At 39.6% G+C, this 23,902-nt stretch overlaps 2 protein-coding genes across 2 annotated transcripts in view; both read right to left on the minus strand.

Moving 5' to 3' along the window:
- C10H1orf21 (chromosome 10 C1orf21 homolog) overlaps window positions 1-23,902 on the minus strand; it is a gene marked incomplete in the record, with an annotated part of 295,563 nt that overhangs the window by 261,993 nt on the left and 9,668 nt on the right.
- TSEN15 (tRNA splicing endonuclease subunit 15) overlaps window positions 17,153-23,902 on the minus strand; it is a 22,085-nt gene continuing 15,335 nt past the window's right edge. Inside the window, exon 4 of the mRNA XM_053693853.1 lies at window positions 17,153-18,375. Coding sequence (XP_053549828.1) covers window positions 18,171-18,375 — 205 coding nt within the window. The 3' untranslated portion in view covers window positions 17,153-18,170. The remainder of the gene's footprint in view (window positions 18,376-23,902) is intronic.

Here is a 23,902-nt window from a genome sequence, read left to right on the forward strand (position 1 = left end):
CAGATCTTCCTCGTCTTCTAAATCTGAGCAAGTCAAGACTTCTTGGAGAGCTAGCCAGCCCTGAAACAAGGGTAAGCAATTCAGAAAGCCTTCCGTTGAGGCTAAGTCAGCATGAAGGGGCCACCCCCAATCTAGTTCTGGATAAGGTATGGGGCAGGCTTTCCTTTTTTCAGCAGGCTTGGTTTCGCAATGTTTCAGATCCTTGGGCAGTGGATGTAGTCTCCCAGGGATACAGGATATTATTCAAGTCTTTCAATAAGTTTCTCAAGGTACCCTCATTCAAAATAGAGACTATTCGTTCTATTCTCCCTTTAGTTTAGGAGGGTCAGTTTATGACCACTATAAACCTAAAGGATGTGCATCTTCATATGCCTATCCAAAGGAAACATTTTAAGTTCCTGAGGTTCGCTTTTTTTAATCAACATTTCCAATATGTAGCCCTGCCTTTCGGCCTCGCCACTGCTCCTCAAATCATTACGAAGGTTCTAGGGGTTCTTTTGGCTGTGGCAAGATCTCTAGGGATTGCGGTGGCTCCTTACCTGTATGATATTTTGGTACAGGCAACATCTTTTCAGCTAGCAAGATCCCATACAGCTTCTGTTAGCTATTCTCCACTCTCATGGGTGGAAGGTGAATCTAGGGGAAAGTTCCTTGGCGCCAAGTACCAGGGTTTGTTTTCTGGGGACAATCATAGACTCAGTATCTATGATGATTGTTTTGATGGAGGTCAGAAAATTCAAGCTTATGGAGGCCTGTCTTTCTCTTCAGTCCTCTGTTCGTCCATCGGTAATGCAAGTAATTGGTCTCATAGTGGCATCCATGGACATTATTCCGTTTGCTTGCTTCCATCTGAAACCTCTACAGTAATGTATGATCAATCAATGGAACGGAGACCACTCGGATCTCTCTCAGAGGATAGTTTTAGACTCTCGGATAAGGATGTCTCTGTCTTGGTGGATCTCCCAGAACCATTTGTCTCAGGGCACTTGTTTCCTGAGACCTTCTTGGGAGATTGTGACCACAAATGGCAGCCTGTTAGGCTGGGGAGCAGTTTGGGGGTCCCTAAGAGCTCAGGGATTTTGGACTCAGGAGGAGTCTGCCCTACCTATAAATATACTAGAATTCAGAGCAATTCTCAATTCTCTATCGGCTTGGCTTAAACCGAGTTTAGTCCGATTTATTAGATTTCAATCGGACAACTTCACTTAAGTAGTGTACATCAACCACCAAGGAGGAACTCGGAGCTTGTTAGCTATGAAGGAGGTGACTTGCATTCTTCAGTGGTCAGAGTCTCACATTTGTCATCTCTCTGCCATTCATATTCCAGGGGTAGACAACTGGAAAGCGGATTATCTAAACAGGCAGACGTTTTATCCAGGGGAATGGCCTCTCCATCCGGAAGTTTTTCTCAAAGTTAAACCTCAAGTGGGGAGTTCTGGAGCTGGATCTGATGGCATCTCATCTAAATGCCAAGCTTCCAAGATACGGAGCAAGATCAGGAGATCCTCAAGCAGTTCTGGTAGACGCCCTGGAAGTGCTATGGGATTTTGGTCTAATTTAGCTGTTTACTCCGGTTGCTCTCGGGTGATAGCTCATATCAAACAGGAGCAGGCTTGGGTGATTCTAATAGTTCCAGCGTGGCCTCGCAGAACTTGGTTTGCAGACCTAGTGAGCATGTCAACATTTCCCCAGTGGAAATTATCTCTGAGGAAGGATCTTCTACTTCAGGGTCCCTTCCTCCATCCGAACTTAGTCTCTCTGAAGCTGACTGCTTGGAGATTGAACGCTTAGTTTTGTCCAGATGAGGTTTTTCTGTGGAAGTTATTGAGACTATGATTCAGGCTTGTAAGCCTGTTACTCGCAAGATTTATTATAAGGTATGGCATAAATACCTTCATTGGTGCGGATCTAGGGGTTTTTCTTGGAGTCAGGTGAGAATTCCCCGTATTCTGTCCTTTCTTCAAGAGGGCCTGGAAAAGGGTTTATCAGTCAGTACCCTAAAGGGTCAGATTTCCGCTTTGTCGATTCTTCTGCAGAAGCGTCTGGCAATTTTGTCCAGGCTTTGGTTAGAATCAGGCCTGTATTTAGGTCTATTGCTCCTCCTTGGAGTCTTAATCTGGTTCTTAAAGTTCTGCAGAAGGCTCCTTTTGAGCCTATGCCTTCTATCAAGTTATTGTCCTGGAAGGTTTTGTTTCTGCTGGCCCCGTAGAGTTTCGTAGCTTTCGGTTCTACAGTGTGATTCACCTTATCTTATTCTTCATGCGGATAAGGCAGTTATCCATACTAAGTTAGGATTTATACCTAAGGTGGTCTCGGAACCCAATATTAACAAATAAATTGTTGTTCCTTTAGTTTGTCCGAATCCTTCCTCTAAAAAGGAGTGGTTATTGCACAATCTGGATGTTGTGCATGCTTTAAAGCTTTTATTTACAGGCTACAAGAGATTTTCTTCAATCTTCTGCTCTTTTTGTTGCCTTTTCTAGTAAACAGAGAGGTCAGAAGGCAACTTCTACTCTCTCCTTCTGGTTGAGAAGTGTTTTTCGATTGGCTTATGAGACAGCTTGACAGCAGTCTCCAGAGAAAATTATGGCTCACTCCACTAGGACTGTCGCTTTAAACATTATGCTTCTATGGAACAGATTTGCAAGGCGGCTACTTGGTCATCATTGCATACTTTTTCCGAATTTTATAAATGTTATGTTTTTGTCTCAGCTGAGGCTGCTTTCGAGAGGAAAGTTCTTCAAGCTGTGGTGCCTTCTGTTTAGGTTCGCCTGTCTTGTGTATCCCTCCCTTCCATTCTGTGATCTCTAGCTTTGGTATTGGTTCCCACTAGTAATTGAATGGATTTGTGGACTCTCCATGCCATTGAAAAGAAAACATAATTGATACTTACCTGATAAATTCTTTTCCTTCCTGGCATGGAGACTCCACGACCCACCCTTATTTTTAAGACAGCTTTTTGTCATTTTTCTAAACCTCAGGCACCTCTATACCCTTTGTGTCTTCTTCTCTTTCCATAATTCCTTGACTGAATGACTGGGGATTGTGGGTAATGGGAGGATACTTGAAGCTTTGCTGGGGAGTTCTTTGCCTCCATCTGGTGGCCAGGAGTTGAATTCCCACTAGTAATTGAATGGATTCATTGACTCTCCATGCCAGGAAAGAAAATAATTTATCAGGTAAGTATAAATTATGTTTTTTCTCACACAAAAAAATTACATTTTTTATTTTGTATACCAATATATTACCATGTAGTGTTTGTAGATCTAAACAATGTAAATATAAAAATGAGATTTACGTTCCTTTAAAATTCCGATTTCAGGTTCACATTTTTTTAAATGCATTTGGTCACAATACAGAGATATAATACATTATAATTAATTATAATGTATTATTCCTATTGTATTTACTGCCCGGCTGCATTTCATTGTAGAATATCTTGGGCATGCTATAAATACATTCTTATAATAATAATAACGCTGCAGACAGCCGGAAGCCAACCAGGTTTTATAACAAAGACACATCTGTTTCACTGTGTATTAAGTGTGTGTGCCCCAGCTGTTTGTGCTGCATTTACAAAGAAAATGTGAACCTGAAATCAGAATTATATCTCTGTATTGTGACCAAATGCAAAAAGACTCTGGGTCAAATGCTGGGAACATCAGCTGCTTCACTAATATCATTTTATTTCTATTTGCAGCTGGAAGACATTGAAACACCAGACGGTTGTTGCATATTCTCCGTTGAAGGATTGTGTTTAGTGTAACAGAAAAACAACTGCATTATTATGTTACAGATAATGGCCAAATACCAATGACACCTTGAAACACAAATAGCCACTAACAAATAGCCAGTAAAATATTCAATGCAAAAAAAACCCCAGGTAAAATGATTAAAGGGACGTGAAACCCAAATGTTGTCTTTCATGATTCACATAGAGCATGTGCTTTTAAACAACTTTCTGATTTATTTCTATTATTTTTTGGTATTTTTTGTTGTAAAGCAGGGATCTATGCTTAGGAGTCGGCCTATTTCAGGAGCACTAGATGCCAGCTGATTTGTAAGAGCACTATATGGCAGCACCAGGGCCGTCTTTATTACTGACTGGACCCTGGGCAAACATTTTCTTGCCCCCCCCCCCCATGCAATTTTGCTCTCCACCCCAATATACCAAAAAAACCAACTAAATCACTGCTGGGCTAATCATTAAAAAAAATTGCAATATGTGAAACTGGACCTAAGCAGTACTAATAAGTAAATAAATATATAAATTCCTCCCCTCTGGATTAATTTAATATGCTTTTGAATGTGATTCTGGTGTGAGGTTAGCTGGTTAAAGAGATTTAGGGCAGCCAACAGGAGCAAAGCAAGGTAAAGACTGAGGCGGAAGCATAGAGGTGCAGACAGATATAAGTTTACTGACTGGAACAGTAGAACTACTATGGGAAGCTGTAAAATCTGAAACAGAGAGAAATAAAAACTATAAAAATAAACCTTACCTTAATGTGTGAAGTATCAGCATGACACTATACATCAGCCACAGCAGCACATGTCACTACTTTGCTAGGAACAAGTTCCCTCTCATCCTGCACTAGACAATGCTGCATGGGGGACGGGCATGTGTACACTCACTTATTCTTTTCACTGACACCTTTCTACAAAACACTGTTTTCCTAACAAACTTCAGTTAGTTGATCTTAGAGCCACAGCAGAAAGAGCAGGGCTAAGGGGACCAGCAGACTGGATGCAGTCTGCCCAAGGCTGCATGGATACAGACGAGTCACACAGCCTCAAGACTGAAGAGAGCAGTGTGTGCAGCTGCACAGATGCTCAAATCCTCACGTGCCTGCCACTCCAGCTTTCTGCTGCATGCGCCTATAGTGAGCCCTACCCAGAAACAATCTCCACCACCAGAGCAGTTACCTGGTGACAGTAGTAACCCCAGCAGGACCTTTTCTGATGCAGTGGGATTGACTGGATGCCTAGTTAGGGCTTAGCATCCAGTGCTGCACAGTGCACATCTAAAACAGCACATGGCACTAGCTTGGAATGTCACATGACATCGGCATGGTCTGGCACAGTTTCTCACAAATAAATATAAGCAAAGAACTTTTGACTGTGACAATATTAGGACTGACTGTGTGTGTCCTCCATGTCACATGACATCAGCAGTCTGGCATGAACTAAAAAAAAAAAATTTTTTTTTTTTTTTTAGGACTCTTGGGCCCCTCAACAAAGACTGGGCCCAGGGCAGCTGCCCCTTTTGCCCTGTGTTAAAGACGGTCCTGGGCAGCACTATTCCCTGTCATTTAGTGCTCCAGGTGGCTATCTAGGTATCTACCTCATACCCCTGCACAGGGTAAAGTTGCTGTGGATAAAAATAAAGGTTCACATCCAGCACTACTAGTAAGATACAGAGATAACTCTTACTAGAAATCCCTTATTACACAGACTATATCCTAAATACAATATTATAGTGAACTATACAGCCACGGGACAAAATAATAAAAAGATATACATTTATTGTAAAAAACACAAATACATACAAACAGATGTACTATAAAAACACAAATACATACAAACAGATGTACTATAAAAACACAAATACATACAAACAGATGTACTATAAAAACACAAATACATACAAACAGATGTACTATAAAAACACAAATACATACAAACAGATGTACTATAAAACACAAATACATACAAACAGATGTACTATAAAAACACAAATACATACAAACAGATGTACTATAAAACACAAATACATACAAACAGATGTACTATAAAAACACAAATACATACAAACAGATGTACTATAAAAACACAAATACATACAAACAGATGTACTATAAAAACACAAATACATACAAACAGATGTACTATAAAAACACAAATACATACAAACAGATGTACTATAAAAACACAAATACATACAAACAGATGTACTATAAAAACAATAAGTGTGCACACAAGTATCTGATATGCTTTTAAGTAAAAAAGCGCTTGTAACTCAAAACGTAGTTCTGTAAAAGTATTTAATAGTTTAATAGTTCATACAGAACCTTTATCCAGCATAGCAGTCAAATTAATCCTTGCACATCAATATAAATATTCGGATAGTTTTAATGATTGTGGTTATAAAAACGGTTAACAGTAAGTATAACTGGGAGTTGTCAATCACTTTTTATTGTATCTCCTCAACGTTTGATCCTCTTTTGCTTCTCTGGGAAAAAAAAACCCAGTGTGTCCCAAAACAATGCCGCCTAGCTCCTGAATCGAGACCACCATGGTTCTAGTGCAGTATGGGATCTAGCTGCAACAGAGGTATTGAGTCTCCTCCCACGGACAAAACTATAACCACAACGCGTTTCAACCCTTCATGTAGGTTTTTTCGAGCAGTGTATTGTCATGACGTATCATTTCCTTAAAGGGATATTAAACACTTTGAGATGGTAACATAAAATGATATATATATAAAAGAACTCTGCAATATACTTCCATTGTTTATTTGTCCCCTTTTCCTGTAATCCCATTCTGAAATTGGGAGCTTTTCAGTTCCTGTTAGAAATGGAAGTGCAGAACACTGTTATATACCAGATAGCCATTGGCTACACTCTCCAGTGACCCATTTATAACTGTCCCTAATTGGCCAAAGCAAAGAAGGTAACTCCCATTGTTTTATAGACATGAAAACTTTACCCTTATTTTGTCAATATTCAAACAATTAATGAAACTTTTAAACGTTGTTTACTTTCTTTCTATAGACAAGTGGGCTGGCAAAACAAAACTCAAAGAACATTTTTTTTTTCAACCTTTCAAGGGTCAAAATTCTAACCACTAGATTACGAGTGACAAACTGTAGCGCACGTGTGCTATGTTTTTTTTTTCAGGCTCCCTAAAGTGTCTTCAGCCTCTCTAGCCTCACCAGTCCTTATGTTATTAAAGGGAAAGTCAAGTCCAAAAAAAACAACTTTCATGATTCAAATAGGGCATGTGATTTTAAACAACTTTCCATTTTACTTTAATCACCAATTTTGCTTTGTTCTCTTGGTATTCTTAGTTGAAAGCTAAACCTAAGAGGTTTATATGCTAATTTCATAGACGTTGAAGGCCGCCTCTAATCTAAATGCATTTTTACAGTTTTTCACCACTAGAGGGCGCTAGTTCATGTGTTTCATATAGATAACATTGCGCTTATGCACGTGAATTTACAGAGGAGTGAGCACTGATTGGCTTAAGAACTGAAATAAGGGGCAGTCTGCAGAGACTTAGACACAAGGCAATCACAGAGGTAAAAAGTGTATAACTGTGTTGGTTATGCAAAACTGGGGAATGGGTAATTAAGGGATTATCTATCTTTTAAAACAACAATTCTGGTGTAGACTGTCCCTTTAAACACAGTAGAATTAATAAACAGTAATAATTAACACATAATAAAAAGACAACGCAAAAGCACGTAGGGCTCCATTTATCAATCAACGGATGCTGCTTTGGAGGCCATCATGTCAGTCTTGTCTGAAACCAAAGATAAGAAGCAGTGGTCATAAGACCGCTGCTCCTTAACCATAATATATCCCTATCCGATATGATCTGTGATGATTGACAGCCACTGCTTGCGGCCAATTGGCTGCCAGTGAGCAGGGGGCAGTGTATGCTGTCTGCATTTAGCGATGTCCAGCAAGCGAATCATGTTGGCTCGACACTTAGCCCATAGTCTGAATTTCAAATAAGCAGTACATTTCTATTCTGATAAATTCAAAATTAGTTCAACTCTCCTTCCCATTGTATCACGTGACAGCCATCAGCCAATCACAAAATGCATATACTAATATACTGTGAACACTGGCACATGCTCAGTAGGAGCTGGTGTCTCAGAAAGTGTGCATATTGAAATATTGTGCACATTTTTATTATGAAAGTTAATTGGAAAGTTTAATTTTGTGTTTAGTGTTTGTTAAAGGAGCAGGTAAAACACATTTAGGTGGACAGAAAGTTTCCTTCAAACAACTTTGAATATTGAAAAGACCTGAACATTCTCAAGGAGAACATGATTGTTCAGACATCAGCACCTTACTGATCATGCCAACCCATATAAAGCAGCGTGGCCTCCTGATGTCCTTATAACCTCTGATGACTGTAATGAGGACTTCACAAGATCTTGCAGAATGTTATACTCAATATAATTAAGGGCTCCATGTACTAAGCCGTCAATTCATCCGTCATTTTAGACGCGGATAAACTCGCCGTTACTCGCCGCGGGAGAAATGGTGTCCGCTGTCACTATGTACTAATAATCCCCCAATAAATAGACAAGTCTAGCCCGCCGCGAGCAGTGGCGGATTATTGATAAATTTGACGTCTCGCTCGCCGCGACTAAGCTGATGTACTTTTAACTTTCAGTTGAATTGTCTGGCCAATTATTAACACGTGACATGCAAGGTGTCACGAACATCATAGTAGTCGCGGGAATAGAATTTTGCTCCTATAAAAGTTCAACTTATCTAAACAACTTTATTATTGTTCTAAATTTTTTGAAGAGTGATAACAGCGTTATTTTTGTAATATTTATTTACAATTTGGATATGGCTTCATCTGGATCTGATAATATATAAATATTAATATAAAAATAATTATAAAGATTGACAACTATACAATACAAATTTAAAATATAGATTACTCTTTAATTACAGTCGACAAATTTGGCGCAATTTATGTACATGGAAATGAGAGACAAATTAGACGCCAGTTATGCTGTACAATGCTGATATTACTGCCTTTTATATATGTCTAGACTGGCGTCTAGATTGACTTTCCTATTGTTTTGTACCTTGCCCGCCACCTAAAAGGTGGCGAGGCAAAAATAACGAGGTGGGAGCGGAAATTGTAGCGAGCGGACAAATAGATTTTTTAGTACATTCGTTTTTGGCGAGTTGGTGGTCAAATGTGTCTAATTACAGTGAAAAATGGAGCGGTAGCGAGGTTTGGCGGATAAGTACGCTCGCAATTTTAAAGATGCGAGTTTTAACATAATTGACGGCTTTGTACATATCAGTTTGCGAATTTTGACGCGAGATTTGTTGTGGGTAGCTCGCTGACTGCTTAGTACATGGAGCCCTAAGTGTTGCTCAGATCACTAACATGGTTAACAAAACAAGCACTCGTATTTCTAATCTCACAATGGCACTTTATTCAGCTGGGGTTTGAATATTGCATTGAAAAGAGTTTTTGTACTATCCCCTTTTCTCATTGGTGTGAGATCATGTGATCAAGAACATGTGACCTGCAAAGAGTAGAAACGTAGAAGAACCCAGGCACTAACCCTGACACATACTAGGTTTTGCTTAATAAGTTGACAGAATAAAACTGCTTGAGGGCTCCGTCTGTTTATGTTTGATAAGAGTGCTTAAACGGACACTGAACCCAATTTTTTTCTTTTGTGATTCAGATAGAGCATGCAATTTTAAGCAACTTTCTAATTTACTCCTATTATCAAATGTTCTTCATTCTCTTGGTATTTTTATTTGAAAAGCAAGAATGTAAGTTTAGATGCCGGCCCATTTTTGATGAACAACCTGGGTTGTTCTTGCTGATTGATGGATAAATTCATCCACCAATAAACAAGTGCTGTCCAGGGTTCTAGACATTCTTTTTCAAATAAAGATAGCAAGAGAACGAAGAAAAATTGATAATAGGAGTAAATTAGAACGTTGCTTAAAGTTGCTGCTCTGTCTGAATCACAAAAGAAAAAATTTGGGTTCAGTATCCCTTTAAGAGATATTGTGAGAATAGGCTGTTTTACTTTAATTAAATCGTTATAACGCGGTTATCATAAATCTTTACGTTAGTAGCAGAGAAGAGGAAAATGATTTGTGTTGCAGATTTGGAGAGAATAATGGTGTAAGATGGAAAAGTAGGGGCCACATAGAGAGCTGGAGGGCCCCACTGCGGAAACACAAGGGTTATATGTATGTAGTGCAATAGATGCTGAAAAAGACACACAAAAATGGCCTCCTTGTCTTACCTTACTGTAAAACTTCACATTCAGATGCTATCTTTTGTAAATAATTGCTATTGGGGCACGGGTCAAATTCCACTATAATACGTAATAAAGTAAAACCACATCATTATAAATAAAGTTTATTTAAGAGCTAACAATATTAGTGGCTAAGTATCCTTGTAAGAAATATTCTGAATTTATACAATAGATTAGTTGTTTTTTATATAAATGTATATAAGATATTTAAAAATTAGAAACTAAATGAACTAAGTCAATTTAAATTGTAAAAGTAACAAATGAATGAGGAATGTGAAATATCTCTGTCCTTGGGGTGAGCAGAACAAATCCGGATGCTGGGAGGTAATCAGGTGACTTGACCTCGTCAGTGTAAAGGTCGCGCGCTTCTTCTTGTTAATATTCACATAATCGTAGCCATTGTTGTCCCGTGTTAGAACAGGTACGGAATGTGCGCATCTCCCACTGGGCAGAGAAACACATTAGCTTCTGTCCCTATTACATAAAGTGATGTCTCTTATTTCCATCTGTTATTGTACCTTAAACTCACATCATATGTTAGCTATTAAGCACTAAAGTATAAAATAAATAAATTACAATCATTTAACGTCATTTTTTGTTAGCACAATTTACAAGGTTTTGCAAACCAGGGGCAGTTCAAGGATACACCCATTAAAAAGCTTGGTGGAATCCATCTTCCTGTGGTATTCAAGGACAGATGTAAATAAGCTTGTGCCGTGAGTTAACCAATCACAGAATGCTACAGGCTCAGTTACATTTCCGAGTACTTTAGTATGATGGGGAAGCACAAAAGGCAAATTTTCAGGCTTTTCTAAAAATAAAAAAAATAAAAAAATTGTACAGTTATTGCAATGTTGTTTTATTTTCCTGAAACATTATAAAGGGAGATTGACCGTTGAGTTAAATGGCCCTGTAAATTAATATTATTGGGAAAACATACTTGGATGAAATCTACATGCATCAGTGTACAAAACATATTTCTTAGATTAGATTTAAGGGACATAAAGCCCCTTTTTCCCCCTCAAGTTTCAGACAGAACATGTAATTTTAAACAAATGTGTAATTTACATGTTATCAAATTTCCTTTGTTTTCTTGGTATCTTTTGTTGAAAAGCTCAAGAGCAGGCACGTGTAAGAATATTATCCATTTGCAAGAGCACTAGATAGCGGCCCTATTTCCTGCCGTATAGTGCTCCAGATGACTATCTAGGTATCTCTTCAACAAAGAATAACATAATGATGAAGCAAATTTGAAAATCAAAAGTAAACTGGAAATGTTTTAGAAATTGTATGCCCTGCCTGAATCACAAATTAAAAATGTGTTTCATACCCCTTTAAATATGAACTGTAGCTTTATTATCCCACAGGAGCAATGAATTAACTTTTTTCTACCTTTAAAAAAGGAATCTACACTTGGGAAATATTCCTTTAAAAAGGTCATTGTTCAAAAAGTAAAAATGAATAAAATGCAATGACCGAAAAATCAGAAAGAATTGTTTAAAATAAATGTCTAGTACACTAGGTATATTTATCTACAGAAGATGGCACTGGTAGATCTGTTTATTTTATAATACAATAATACACACTGAGAATCGGTACAAGGAGTGATGAATAGACATGTGTAACCCAGAGGAACGTGCAGTGTAACCCAGAGGAACGCACAGTGTAACCCAGAGGAACGCGCAGTGTAAGCCAGAGGAACGCGCAGTGTAACCCAGAGGAACGCGCAGTGTAACCTAGAGGAACGCGCAGTGTAACCCAGAGGAACGTGCAGTGTAACCTAGAGGAACGCGCAGTGTAACCCAGAGGAACGCGCAGTGTAACTCAGAGGAACGTGCAGTGTAACCCAGAGGAACGCGCAGTGTAACCCAGAGGAACGCGCAGTGTAACCCAGAGGAACGCGCAGTGTAACCCAGAGGAACGCGCAGTGTAACCCAGAGGAACGCGCAGTGTAACCCAGAGGAACGCACAGTGTAACGCACAGTGTAACCCAGAGGAACGTACAGTGTAACCCAGAGGAACAACCCAGAGGAATGCGCAGTGTAACCCAGAGGAACAACCCAGAGGAATGCGCAGTGTAACCCAGAGGAACGCGCAGTGTAACCCAGAGGAACGCGCAGTGTAACCCAGAGGAACGCGCAGTGTAACCCAGAGGAACGCGCAGTGTAACCCAGAGGAACGCGCAGTGTAACCCAGAGGAACGTACAGTGTAACCCAGAGGAACGCACAGTGTAACGCACAGTGTAACCCAGAGGAACGTACAGTGTAACCCAGAGGAACAACCCAGAGGAATGCGCAGTGTAACACAGAGGAACAACCCAGAGGAATGCGCAGTGTAACCCAGAGGAACGCGCAGTGTAACCCAGAGGAACGCGCAGTGTAACCCAGAGGAACGCGCAGTGTAACCCAGAGGAACGCACAGTGTAACCCAGAGGAACGCACAGTGTAACCCAGAGGAACGCACAGTGTAACCCAGAGGAACGCACAGTGTAACCCAGAGGAACGCACAGTGTAACCCAGAGGAACGCACAGTGTAACCCAGAGGAACGTACAGTGTAACCCAGAGGAACGCGCAGTGTAACCCAGAGGAACGCGCAGTGTAACCCAGAGGAACGCGCAGTGTGACCCAGAGGAACGCGCAGTGTGACCCAGAGGAACGCACAGTGTAACCCAGAGGAACGCACAGTGTAACCCAGAGGAACGCACAGTGTAACCCAGAGGAACGCGCAGTGTAACCCAGAGGAACGCGCAGTGTAACCCAGAGGAACGTGCAGTGTAACCCAGAGGAACGCGCAGTGTAACCCAGAGGAACGCGCAGTGTAACCCAGAGGAACGCGCAGTGTAACCCAGAGGAACGCACAGTGTAACCCAGAGGAACGTACAGTGTAACCCAGAGGAACGCACAGTGTAACCCAGAGGAACGCACAGTGTAACCCAGAGGAACGCACAGTGTAACCCAGAGGAACGCACAGTGTAACCCAGAGGAACGCACAGTGTAACCCAGAGGAACGTACAGTGTAACCCAGAGGAACGCACAGTGTAACCCAGAGGAACGTACAGATGTCTGAACAGGAAAGAGAGGTTTTCAATAACAAAACATTTATTTACAATAAGATGTCAATTTCTCAAATCCATTATTTAAAAATGGTCTTTATTTACAATATCATGGCAGATAATACAGTAAACGTATAATGTTTATACAATTTTCCCAACCAGGTGGGATTATAAAGTATCTGGGTGAGGGCAGTGAAATAGTTTTTAATATTCTACCATTTTCTGTTATCCAAAGCACAATTAACTGCATTATTTAAAATGAATAAATATATTGTTTGAGCAGCAAACACTGACAAACTGTAATATTAGCTCATTTCAGCTTATTTTTAGCTGGGTGTCACCGGTCAGTGACATCAGCCAGGAGGTGCAAACCACTAAAAAGGCTCTGGGGAGAACACTACAAGATTAAATCAGCTTGAAATTTTTAAAGGGATCTAGAGAGGATTTATGTTCTATACTCAAGGCAAAATTGAAAGAAATTTCAGGAGAAGTTGTGTTTCCCTGTGTCAGGTATGTCCAGTGTTTAGCCTCAGGGTCTGTAGAAAGAGCAGATTTTTTAGGATATTACTAAGAGAGAAAAGGTAATTGTCTAAAGCACAAGTTTTCTCACCTGTGTTCAGACAGGAATAGCCTTAAACAAGATTTATCATCTACAGTCTTTGAGGTTATAGAAAACCCTGGAAGATCAAAGTACAAACTATTTTTTTTCTGTGTTTGTAGTCAGTTTAGATCCATTTACTTTATATGAGCGTTTTCTATAGCCAGAGTGATCGGGAAACATTCAACTTTGACTTAAAGTGATGGCAAATTTCAGACTAAGAATGTTGCAATGTAAAATATATTAGTACAAGCAATACCGCATAATTTTTTTTTAAAGTTTATATATATTTTATAATACAAGATATATAATCTTACTTGATATCTTCCATTCCTCAGCCCCCTTTCATTTCCTATTTTGGCTGGGCTGTGACATAGAGCGCAGTCGCACCCACTCTCTACATAGGCTTCCTAAAGGCTTTAAAAGGGCTGGACTTCAAGAGTGTCATATGACACACACACTGATTGGCTGTTCATTGGAACGGAAAAAAAAACAAAAAACGTTCATCCCAGTGGGCAGGCATATTATTGCAATGGAAGCATTACTATAGGCACAGTTTACCATCATTTTAATTTAGTTGTCTTTGCTATATGTCCTTACATACATGTAATGGCAGTCAGCATCTTTTTCCTGTTACACGACATAATGTGTGTCAACACAGAATCTCACTATAGATGTCTGATATTTTCTTGAGAAGAAATGCTGTATTCTGACACAGCACTAAGTGATGAGCGACAGACTTGATTATGAGGCAGAGAAAGCAGATTTACAATTGCCTGCTTTAAGCTTTAGCTTTGCATTACTAAATAAACTTAAAGAACCAGTAAACACAGTATATGTGCATGATCGACAAATGCATGATAAAAACACAAAGCAATAGCACATCAGGGCTGATTTATTGTGCAGCGAATGCAGCAGTTTCTGCGGGAGCCTTCAGCTTGTCGGAAACATAAGTTACGAAGCAGTGGTCATAAGACCACTGCTCTTTAACTCGTCCACCACCTCTGAGGCGGCTGACAGCAATCATCCCGATCGGATACGATTGGGTTGATTGACACCCCCTGCTAGCGGTCGATTTGCCGTAAATGTGCAGGGGCGGTATTGCACAAGCATTTCACGAGAAATGCTTGTGCAATGATAAATGCCGACAGAGTATGCTGTTGGCATTTATCGATGTTGGACGGACATGATTCGCTACAGCAGATCATGTCCATCCTACAAATGTTAAATCGGCCCATTAGTCTGAACTTCAAATAGATTTTTTTTCTGACAATTTTAAAAGTTATGTCTATTTCCACTCCCCCAGTATCATGCGACAGCCATCAGCCAATCACAAATGCATACATATACCATGTGACAGCCATCAGCCAATCACAAATGCATACACATACCATGTGACAGCCATCAGCCAATCAAAAATGCATACACATACCATGTGACAGCCATCAGCCAATCACAAATGCATACACATACCATGTGGCAGCCATCAGCCAATCACAAATGCATATATGTATATTCTGTGAATACTTGCACATGCTCAGTAGGAGCTGGTGACTTTAAAAAGTGTAAATATAAAAAGACTGCACATTTTGTTAATGGAAGTAAATTGGAAAGTTGTTTAAAACTGATGCTCTATCTGAATCATGAAAGTTTAATTTTGACTTGAGTGTCACTTTAAATACGGACATCCATTTAAATAACTATATGTAAAACAATATATTTTAGGTGCTAGACACAGCCATAACTTAGTTTCTAAATCTATTGGGATTTAAACTTCAAAGACCTGATAAAACTAAAATAGACATATCCGTGGTTAACCCAGAGCCAGGGTAAACTTGTTGTTTTGTGTGTTTTTTTCTGGTTGTCCAACCTTGCACTACATGCAGCGGTATCAGAGCTTTCATGGTGTGAACACATTTTGGGCAAATACATGAATAATATCCAAGTGATGGAATGAGCTGATAGTTTCAGGACTGTAGCAGTAATATTCTTACTGCGCTAAATGCTAGCGATGAGGGTTCCCACGTGATAGGTAATTCAGTTGCCTAACATGCTGATGTTTAGCACTAGCAGTACTGCATATAGCTAAGTGCTGCCACTGAGAAATACTAGATTACAACTGGCAAATTAGATCTAACACTGAGCAAAAGCTTACAGAAGTTCTGCTTGTGTGCCTGGTGTATAGAATTCATCTAAATGTGAGCATACTGTCTGCAGAATAAGCTCTATTCTGTTTTGTGAAACTATAAGATACTGTGGTGCTGGATTTTGTTATATTTTGCACGGAAAACAATTACATTATTTTTTATATACTTTAAATAACAAAATGGTGTTACATTTAAATCATATATACACATTTTTAATCTAGGTATTAAATATTTAGATATTTTAGGTACAGTTACAAATTGTGTTTTCATTATCAGATTTGTTTTATCATCCTTGATCTACCAGATTTACATGGTTTTGTAGATTTGGGATACATAGGCCCCTATTTATCAAGATCTGGCGGGCCTGATCCGACAGTGCGGTTCAGGTCCGCCAGACCTCGCTGAATACGGCGAGCAATATGCTCGCTGTATTCAGCATTGCACCAGCAGCTCACAAGAGCTGCTGGTGCAACGCCGCCCCCTGCAGACTCGCGGCCGATCGGGTTGATTTCCGGCGATGTCAGAGCAGGCGGACAGGTTATGGAGCAGCGGTCTTTGTGACCGCTGCTTCATAACTGCTGTTTGTGGCGAGCCTGCAGACTCGCCAGAAACACAGGGCATCAAGCTCCATTCGGAGCTTGATAGATAGGCCCCATAGTGTTTCATGAGTTATGCTACAGAAGAGAACAAAAGTATATACTTTTTTCTATATACAACTAGAATGCTGGTAGCTGATGAAGCATCACAGAGGTTTCCAGTGACTTTCTTTAGGTATTTAATTAATGATTTTGAAGCACCAGTGAAACTACTAGTAAAGATATTTTCTGAGACACGTCTGGTGCATATCATCATCAGTTTCCATTAAAATAATGGCACACTAGGAACAATATAGACTCAGATATCAGTTTGTGTTCATTCTATGAAGCCTTTTACATAAACTTGTCACTATAGCATCTATAAGACATTTTACACTGCTGTAGTTTTTAGAATACGTTCAAGTACCCAATACATCTGCTTGTGGAAGGTTATTCCAGTTCACCAATACATTTGTAGTTGTCATCCCTATCAGCCAATTAATAAGCATACTGCAGTATCAGTTATGCACCAACATGAATCCAGGCTGAAAATATTTCCGTGTCTGCCTGAGTGAATCTATTCTGTTCCTAAAATGAGATGTGCAAAGTCAGCTTATCAGATGTGTTTCAATGATTCCTCTCTTACACAGGAAACAATGCAAAGTATAGTGCAGAACTGAATGTTATAAAAACAATTCCTTTAGAAGGAGCGTAATCCAGGTCACACTTAAAAATGAAATATTGTTAGTTAAATATTTATTTAAAATAAAAAGCAACACAGGGAAGTTTATACATTGCCATGGTAGTGTATTATTCCTCAAGACCTGACAATAATCACTAATAAATTCAGTGTTCTATCACGACAAGATTGCTAGGAAGTCCATACGTTTTTGTGCGTGTTGGAGACTAACGCCAGAAGGGTACAGAGGTTTTCCTTGATGCCCCCATATTCTTACCCAGAGCAGAAGTAGAAAAACAAACCTGCATAATTCTCGTCTCCTTTTTACCCTTACTCCTTCCCCAGCACACAGTGCATTGGCTCTGGATTAAACGTAAGCATCACAATACAGTGCATCTATAAATGTAAGAGAATAGAACCCTTGGGTTGTAGTGCATTGCATATTAACTTGTATCTCTCTGATAGATAAGGGGTCAAATGCATTTACATAGAAAAAGATGGCAAGCTCTTAAAGGGACAGTTTATAAAAAAAAATGTCTCCCCTTTAATGTATTCCTAATGATCCATTTCACCTGCTGGAGTGTATTAAATTGTTTACAAGTAGCTAATTTACCCCTATTTTGGCATGTGAATATTCTGAAGCTTCTGAGAGCTCAGAGATTGTGTAAACACTGCAAGCATAAGAAATTACACTCCCAGTGAGGTGTAGGAGAGGTAAATAATAAAATGATAATTTTCCATTGTTCTCTCCAAGTATTGGCCTTTGGTTTACAGACAGAAGATAAAGAAGCATGTGTGTGTACACAAAGTGATAACAATTAGATTTAATTTTACCTGCAAGCTCAACCCATTGTAGTAGGCTGTGGTTTCAAAGCACAAAATCAACTATTTTATATACACAAACCTGAAAACTAGTTTTCTCATACATTTTATACTCTGCAGCTAACTGTAAATACATTTTTACAGTATATCGTCCCTTTAAAGGGACAGTGTATTCAGGCAACCAGCAGACGATCCAGTGATGTGCGATCACTCTAGAATGCATTAAGCTACAATGCTATGCGCCAGACGGTTCCATTTATCTTAAAAGTCTCACTCTCTTCTTTCTCCACTGCTTATTGTCTATATCTTCTACAAAATCAGGCGGATCTGGCATCACAAAACCGTCAGTCAGTTTGTAATAAACGATCGTTGAATCTGATTCTACAACAGCTAAGAGTAAAGACGCCGGTGCCGTCTGCTTCTCTTCTTGTTCGCAAATCACTTTCATCATTTGCTGGATTCTGAAATTATAATCCAAAACGTTGTTAATTTGCAAAGGATAAATGAAGACAAAACTGACAGAGGTAGGAGCTAACATTCACACATATTATAACCAGGGCTACTGACTGACTCAGACTCCTAAATTGTTTTTTATCTCCAACACCTTCACAAAAGCTCAGTATGTGATAAAAATGGTAAACTTACTTTATATAGTAAATGGTACCATAAAACATTTCATCACCACCATCTGAATGATCACAATACAGTTTAGCTTTATAATCTTTATTTTATTTAAGTAGTTTTATGTTTTTAACATGTTTTTTATTATTATTATTGGATTTTCACAGTGAATAAATGTATTCAAACATAAAAGAAGAGAAAAAAAAACAGAAAAAAGGGTACAACAGTTATACCTTGGATATAACCGTGAACAATATAAATGAACTTAGTTTATCAAAACAAAACATCAGGTTTCACATTTAATATATCAACAAAGTATTACCTATTATTCATTCATATAATTAATGATTATCATAACCAACATCATATTTAAAGGGACAGTCAACACCAGAATTTTTATTGTTTTAAAAGATAGATAATCTCTTTATTACCCATTCCCCAGTTTTGCATAACCATCACAGTCATAATAATACAGGTTTTGCCTCTGTAATTACCTTGTATCTATGCTTCTGCAAACTGCCCCCTTATTTCAGTTCTTTTGACAGACTTGCATTTTAGCCAATCAGTACTCACTCCTAGGTAACTTCACGTGCATGAGCTCAATGTTATCTATATGAAACGCAAGAACTAACGCCCTCTAGTGGTGAAAAACTGTCAAAATGCATTCAGATTAGAGGCAGCCTTCAAGGTCTAAGAAATTAGCATATGAACCTCCTAGACTTAGCTTTCAACTAAGAATACCAAAAGAACAAAGCACAATTGGTGATAAAAGTATAATGGAAAGTTGTTTAAAATGACATGCCCTATTTAAATCATGAAAGTTCATTTTGAACTTGAGTGTCCCTTTAAATCACATAATTTGATATGAGTAGCTTTAAACTTTATAGCTTTTCTTTATTTCCAATTTTTAGTGGCTATAAAAAGATGACTATTACACACTGGTCCAGCTATTCATGCTGTCTGTACAGCTTCCCTGCAGTGTCTAGTAGGGCTGGGCAATATGGGGGGGGGGGCACCCCCTGTAACCCCCATAAGCCCCCTCTGTAACCTACAAAAGCCCCATCAGCTCCCACTGTAAACCCACACTCCATGTAACCCCCATAAGCCCCCCTCTGTAACCTACATAAGCCCCATCAGCTCCCACTGTAACCCCGCACACCCGTAACCCCCATAAGCGCCACTCTGTAACCTACATAAGTCCCATCAGCTCCCACAGTAACCCCCCCAATAAGCACCCCGTTTAACATCATAAGTACCACCTGTAACCACCATCAGTCCCCAGCCCACATAAGTCCCAGCGCACCCCCTCCCTGTAACCCGCATCAGCCACAGCACACCCCCCTCCCTGTAACCCGCATCAGCCACAGCGCTCCCCGGTAAGTCAGCCCCCCTCCCTGTAACCCGCATCAGCCACAGCGCTCCCTGGTAAGTCAACCCCCTCCCTGTAACCTGCATCAGCCACAGCACACCCCCCTCCCTGTAACCCGCAGCAGCCATAGCGCTCCCTGGTAAGTCGGCCCCCCTCCCTGTAACCCGCATCAGGCACAGCGCACCCCAGTAAGTCGACCCCCTCCCTGTAACCCGTATCAGCCATAGCGCACCCCCTCCCTGTAACCCGCATCAGCCATAGCGCACCCCGGTAAGTCGGCTCAATGTCGCAAGGCGGGCACGGCAAGTCTGAGGCCCTCCTGTACGTCATAGGTGACTCAAATGAGACGGGGCTAAAAATCGCATACTCTTGCTGTTGTAAAACCGAGTCGATTAATCGTGGTTTAAAATCGCATACGCGATTAATCGTGCAGTCCTAGTGTCTAGACGTCATCAACCGATATTGTCTCCTGGTCAGAGGCTAATTCAGGATTAGTGTTAAATGGACAGTAAAGTGCTGTAATGAATTTAGAGGGCATTTTGTTATGTTTGAAAAGTATATTGTATTCTTAAAAATGGATGCTGAAAAAGTATTTTAGTCTTATATGTGTGGGGTGTGCCTCTGTTCATTCAATAGAGCTGTGAAAGGGATACAAGTGTATTGTCTCCTACAAGTCGGTGTGCACTACCTGTCAGTTTCAAAACAAACAGATTTAAAGTGCCAGATTTATCAAAAGTTCCGGCTGCAGGCTCACTTGAGCGAACTTGCAGTTAACAGCGGTCATCAGACCGCTGCTTCTTAAATCCCTTTGCCACCTGTTATGTGACATATCTCAATCCCCCCCCAAACTTTTCCGACCAGGGAGTCTAACAGCCCCTGCTTGCGAAGCGCTGAACACTGAACTGTTGCGTGCAATGATAAATGCGAGAACGCGATGAGGGGCAGACAAGGGCAAAAGATGTGCACCTCTGTCCGCTGCATTTGTGAAATCTGGCCCAATGTCTCCTTTTCATGCATACAAATATATATTTTAAGATGTTGAAATAGTGCTCTTTACTATGCTGGATGGAAATAATTTGTGTTTCATTTCTCCATGAAACAGTATTTTAAGATTTTATATCTGAGTTGATACATTTTTACTGACTCCAACTCCACTTAAAACTGCTTTCAACTCCGAAGCCTTGATTATGAATTCATTTAGTATTTTCATCATCACGATTGTAGTTTCCCATGAATATGGCTGCCCAGATTTGTTAGAATTTCATACATTAAAAAAATCATAATTAGATCACACAAGTATAAATGGGTGTTCATAAATTAAGTGATGGAAGCATCTTGCTAGTCTGTTACACCAACACAGTGACACAGTATAAGCTCTGTCTGTTAAATGGGAAGGATATTGACACACTGTAACCTTGATAAATACTAAATCACACTTATCTCGTTACTTGTGCTGTTGCATCTAAAAAAGAACAAGATCAATTCTATTACTTTGTTGTTGTTTTTTTTAACAAATGCATCTGTTTGGATCTTTTTTTGGTTTGTTATTGTGGTTACAGGAGCTATCACAGTGTACCAACATACGCGTGCTGTTCTTTTTCACAGACTAGTTGTGCGCTAACATGCACAGCTGGATGTAAAATTCATCTCTCCCTGGACTCGACAAACCTGGTTTATCCAAAACCATCAGAGATATAAAATAAACATGTGCGTGTGTGTAAATACAGGAAGACGCAACAAAAACTCTATAGTGTTGTGACATTTCATTTGGTCCTGCTCGCCTTACTCATCATTATGAGGTACAAAGGTTGCCCATCTGTAACGATGATTATCCATTCAGTGTGAGTAAAATGCCGGACCTGTTGATTGTTCTCCTGTTTTATGTGAGATTTTATACTGGATGATGTGAATTTGCTCTAGCTCCGCCCATTTAATTGAATATATAAGGTAGTAGGTAGCTTGTTTCAGCTGAGAGATATAAAGTTAACCTTTCAGAATTTATTTTCAATTTTGGGTATTCACCAAATTTGTGTAGGTAAATTGTTCAAAAAAAAATAATAATAAATCTATAGTCATGCAGACAGAAAACAAACAAATGCTGTATGCCTAGCACTAAACATTACAAGTATTATAGATTAAGAGGATTACTATTGCATATACAGATATAAAGAATGCTCACATCATGTAAAGTCTGCTGAACACATTAATACATAACTGGAACAAGGAGGATAAAAGAGGAGTGTCCTCCATTACAAACAGGGCAATAAAATGACTGCAGAAGCTGCCAAAACAATTTGTTTGGTAACGATCAGTCCCAGAACAACAGCGAGAAAACACTGACTCAGTATCATGCTTGTCTTACCGTTGGCTTTATTGTGCTCTAGTTACTGGGAACCAGGTTTAGAAAATGATTTCTACATTTTACCAATCAGGGTAATTATTAGTCAGGTAACTTTACTACCCATCAGCAACAAGGACTTTCCCATCTGCTAAAGGACTAAAGTGATGCAGCAGATAAAAAATATCACATGAACATCTCTATGTAAAAAAGGAAGATCTCTCTTCAGCAGTCAGCGATCTGGGAGAGTTACTATTCTTACTGCAGGGTGAAAAAACATCAGCCAATCAGCATCATAAGTGCTGCAGGACACTTTACTGCGATCGTGTGGAACTTCACCCATCATTTTGGGGGATTTCATAGTAAACTTCCTATCACTGAGAAGGGAAATAAATAGCCCCTTGTAAGTCCTGGGACAAGTAAGTTTAGATGCTTAATGGGACGTTAAACCGTAGGGTACAACTACATCCGCGGTTACTCCTCACTGTGCTATTGTTTTTCCTTCTGTACCTACGGCTCTCTCTAAAGCTGTTCTTTTATTTTAAGAAGCCAGTTGGTAAAGATCTGCATATTTATACTAGGTGCTGCCATCTTGGTACGTGTGCATACAACTGCACCCGGTAACAGAAGCAGTGCACTTTCACAGAAGCAGTGCACTTTCACAGAGCAGTGATGTTAGCCGCTGTTTTACAGCTGTGACTTGAACTTTGGATTAAAGGGCCATAATACCCAAATGTTTAAACACTTGAAAGTGATGCATCATAGCTGTAAAAAGCTGACTAGAAAATATCACCTGAACATCTCTATGTAAAAAAGAAAGATATTTTACCTGAAAAGTTCCTCAGTAGCCACATCCCATTGTAAAGGATTTCTAAGCAGCATATTAGTATGTCTGTCCTGGGACAGCTTAGGGGATGAACCTCGTGAACTCTCATTATTTCACCAATCAGGTATAGGAAGCTTACTATGAAATCTCATGAGAGTTAAGTCAAATCTCATGAGATCACAGTAAAAGAGTTCATGACCTCAGCACTGCTGATGCTGATTGGCTGCTGTTCATTTCTTGATTTTTTTTTTTGTTTTTACCTGCAGCTGGGCAGCAGCCGAGTATAACTTTTTACACAGAACTTACTCTGCTGAGCTGAGGAAATTGTGAGGTAAAATATCTTCAGGTGATATTTTCCTGTCAGCTTTTTACAGTTATACTGCATCAGTTTCAAGTGATTTAGCATATGAGTATTATGTCCCTTTAACTTGCACAAAACAAAGAAGAGTTACATAAATATAATAAACTGAATAATAAGAAATGCAGCAATACAAGAAATGTACAGATCACGCACTGTATTTGAGCACGCTAAAGTGCATGATACTGCTTGTCAAGAAGACAACAATCACTGACCTGTGAATGTGCAGAGCTTCTGTCACACTACAAAAATACTTAAATTCCAAAATGACAGTGCCCAGTGTGAAGATGCAGAGTCACTAACTAGCACTTTTGAAGACTTAGGGCTCCATTTATCAATCAAGGGCGGACAGTAGAGTACATATTTGCCCCTGTCCACCTGAGCTCTCCTCTGGCGGGCAGCAATCCGCTACCAGAATTTAACACGGGAACAAAGCACATTTTTCTGATGACCGCTGCTTGATAAATCGTGACTGT

This window comes from Bombina bombina, chromosome 10, assembly GCF_027579735.1.
Source record: "Bombina bombina isolate aBomBom1 chromosome 10, aBomBom1.pri, whole genome shotgun sequence".
In the NCBI taxonomy this organism is placed as follows: domain Eukaryota; kingdom Metazoa; phylum Chordata; class Amphibia; order Anura; family Bombinatoridae; genus Bombina; species Bombina bombina.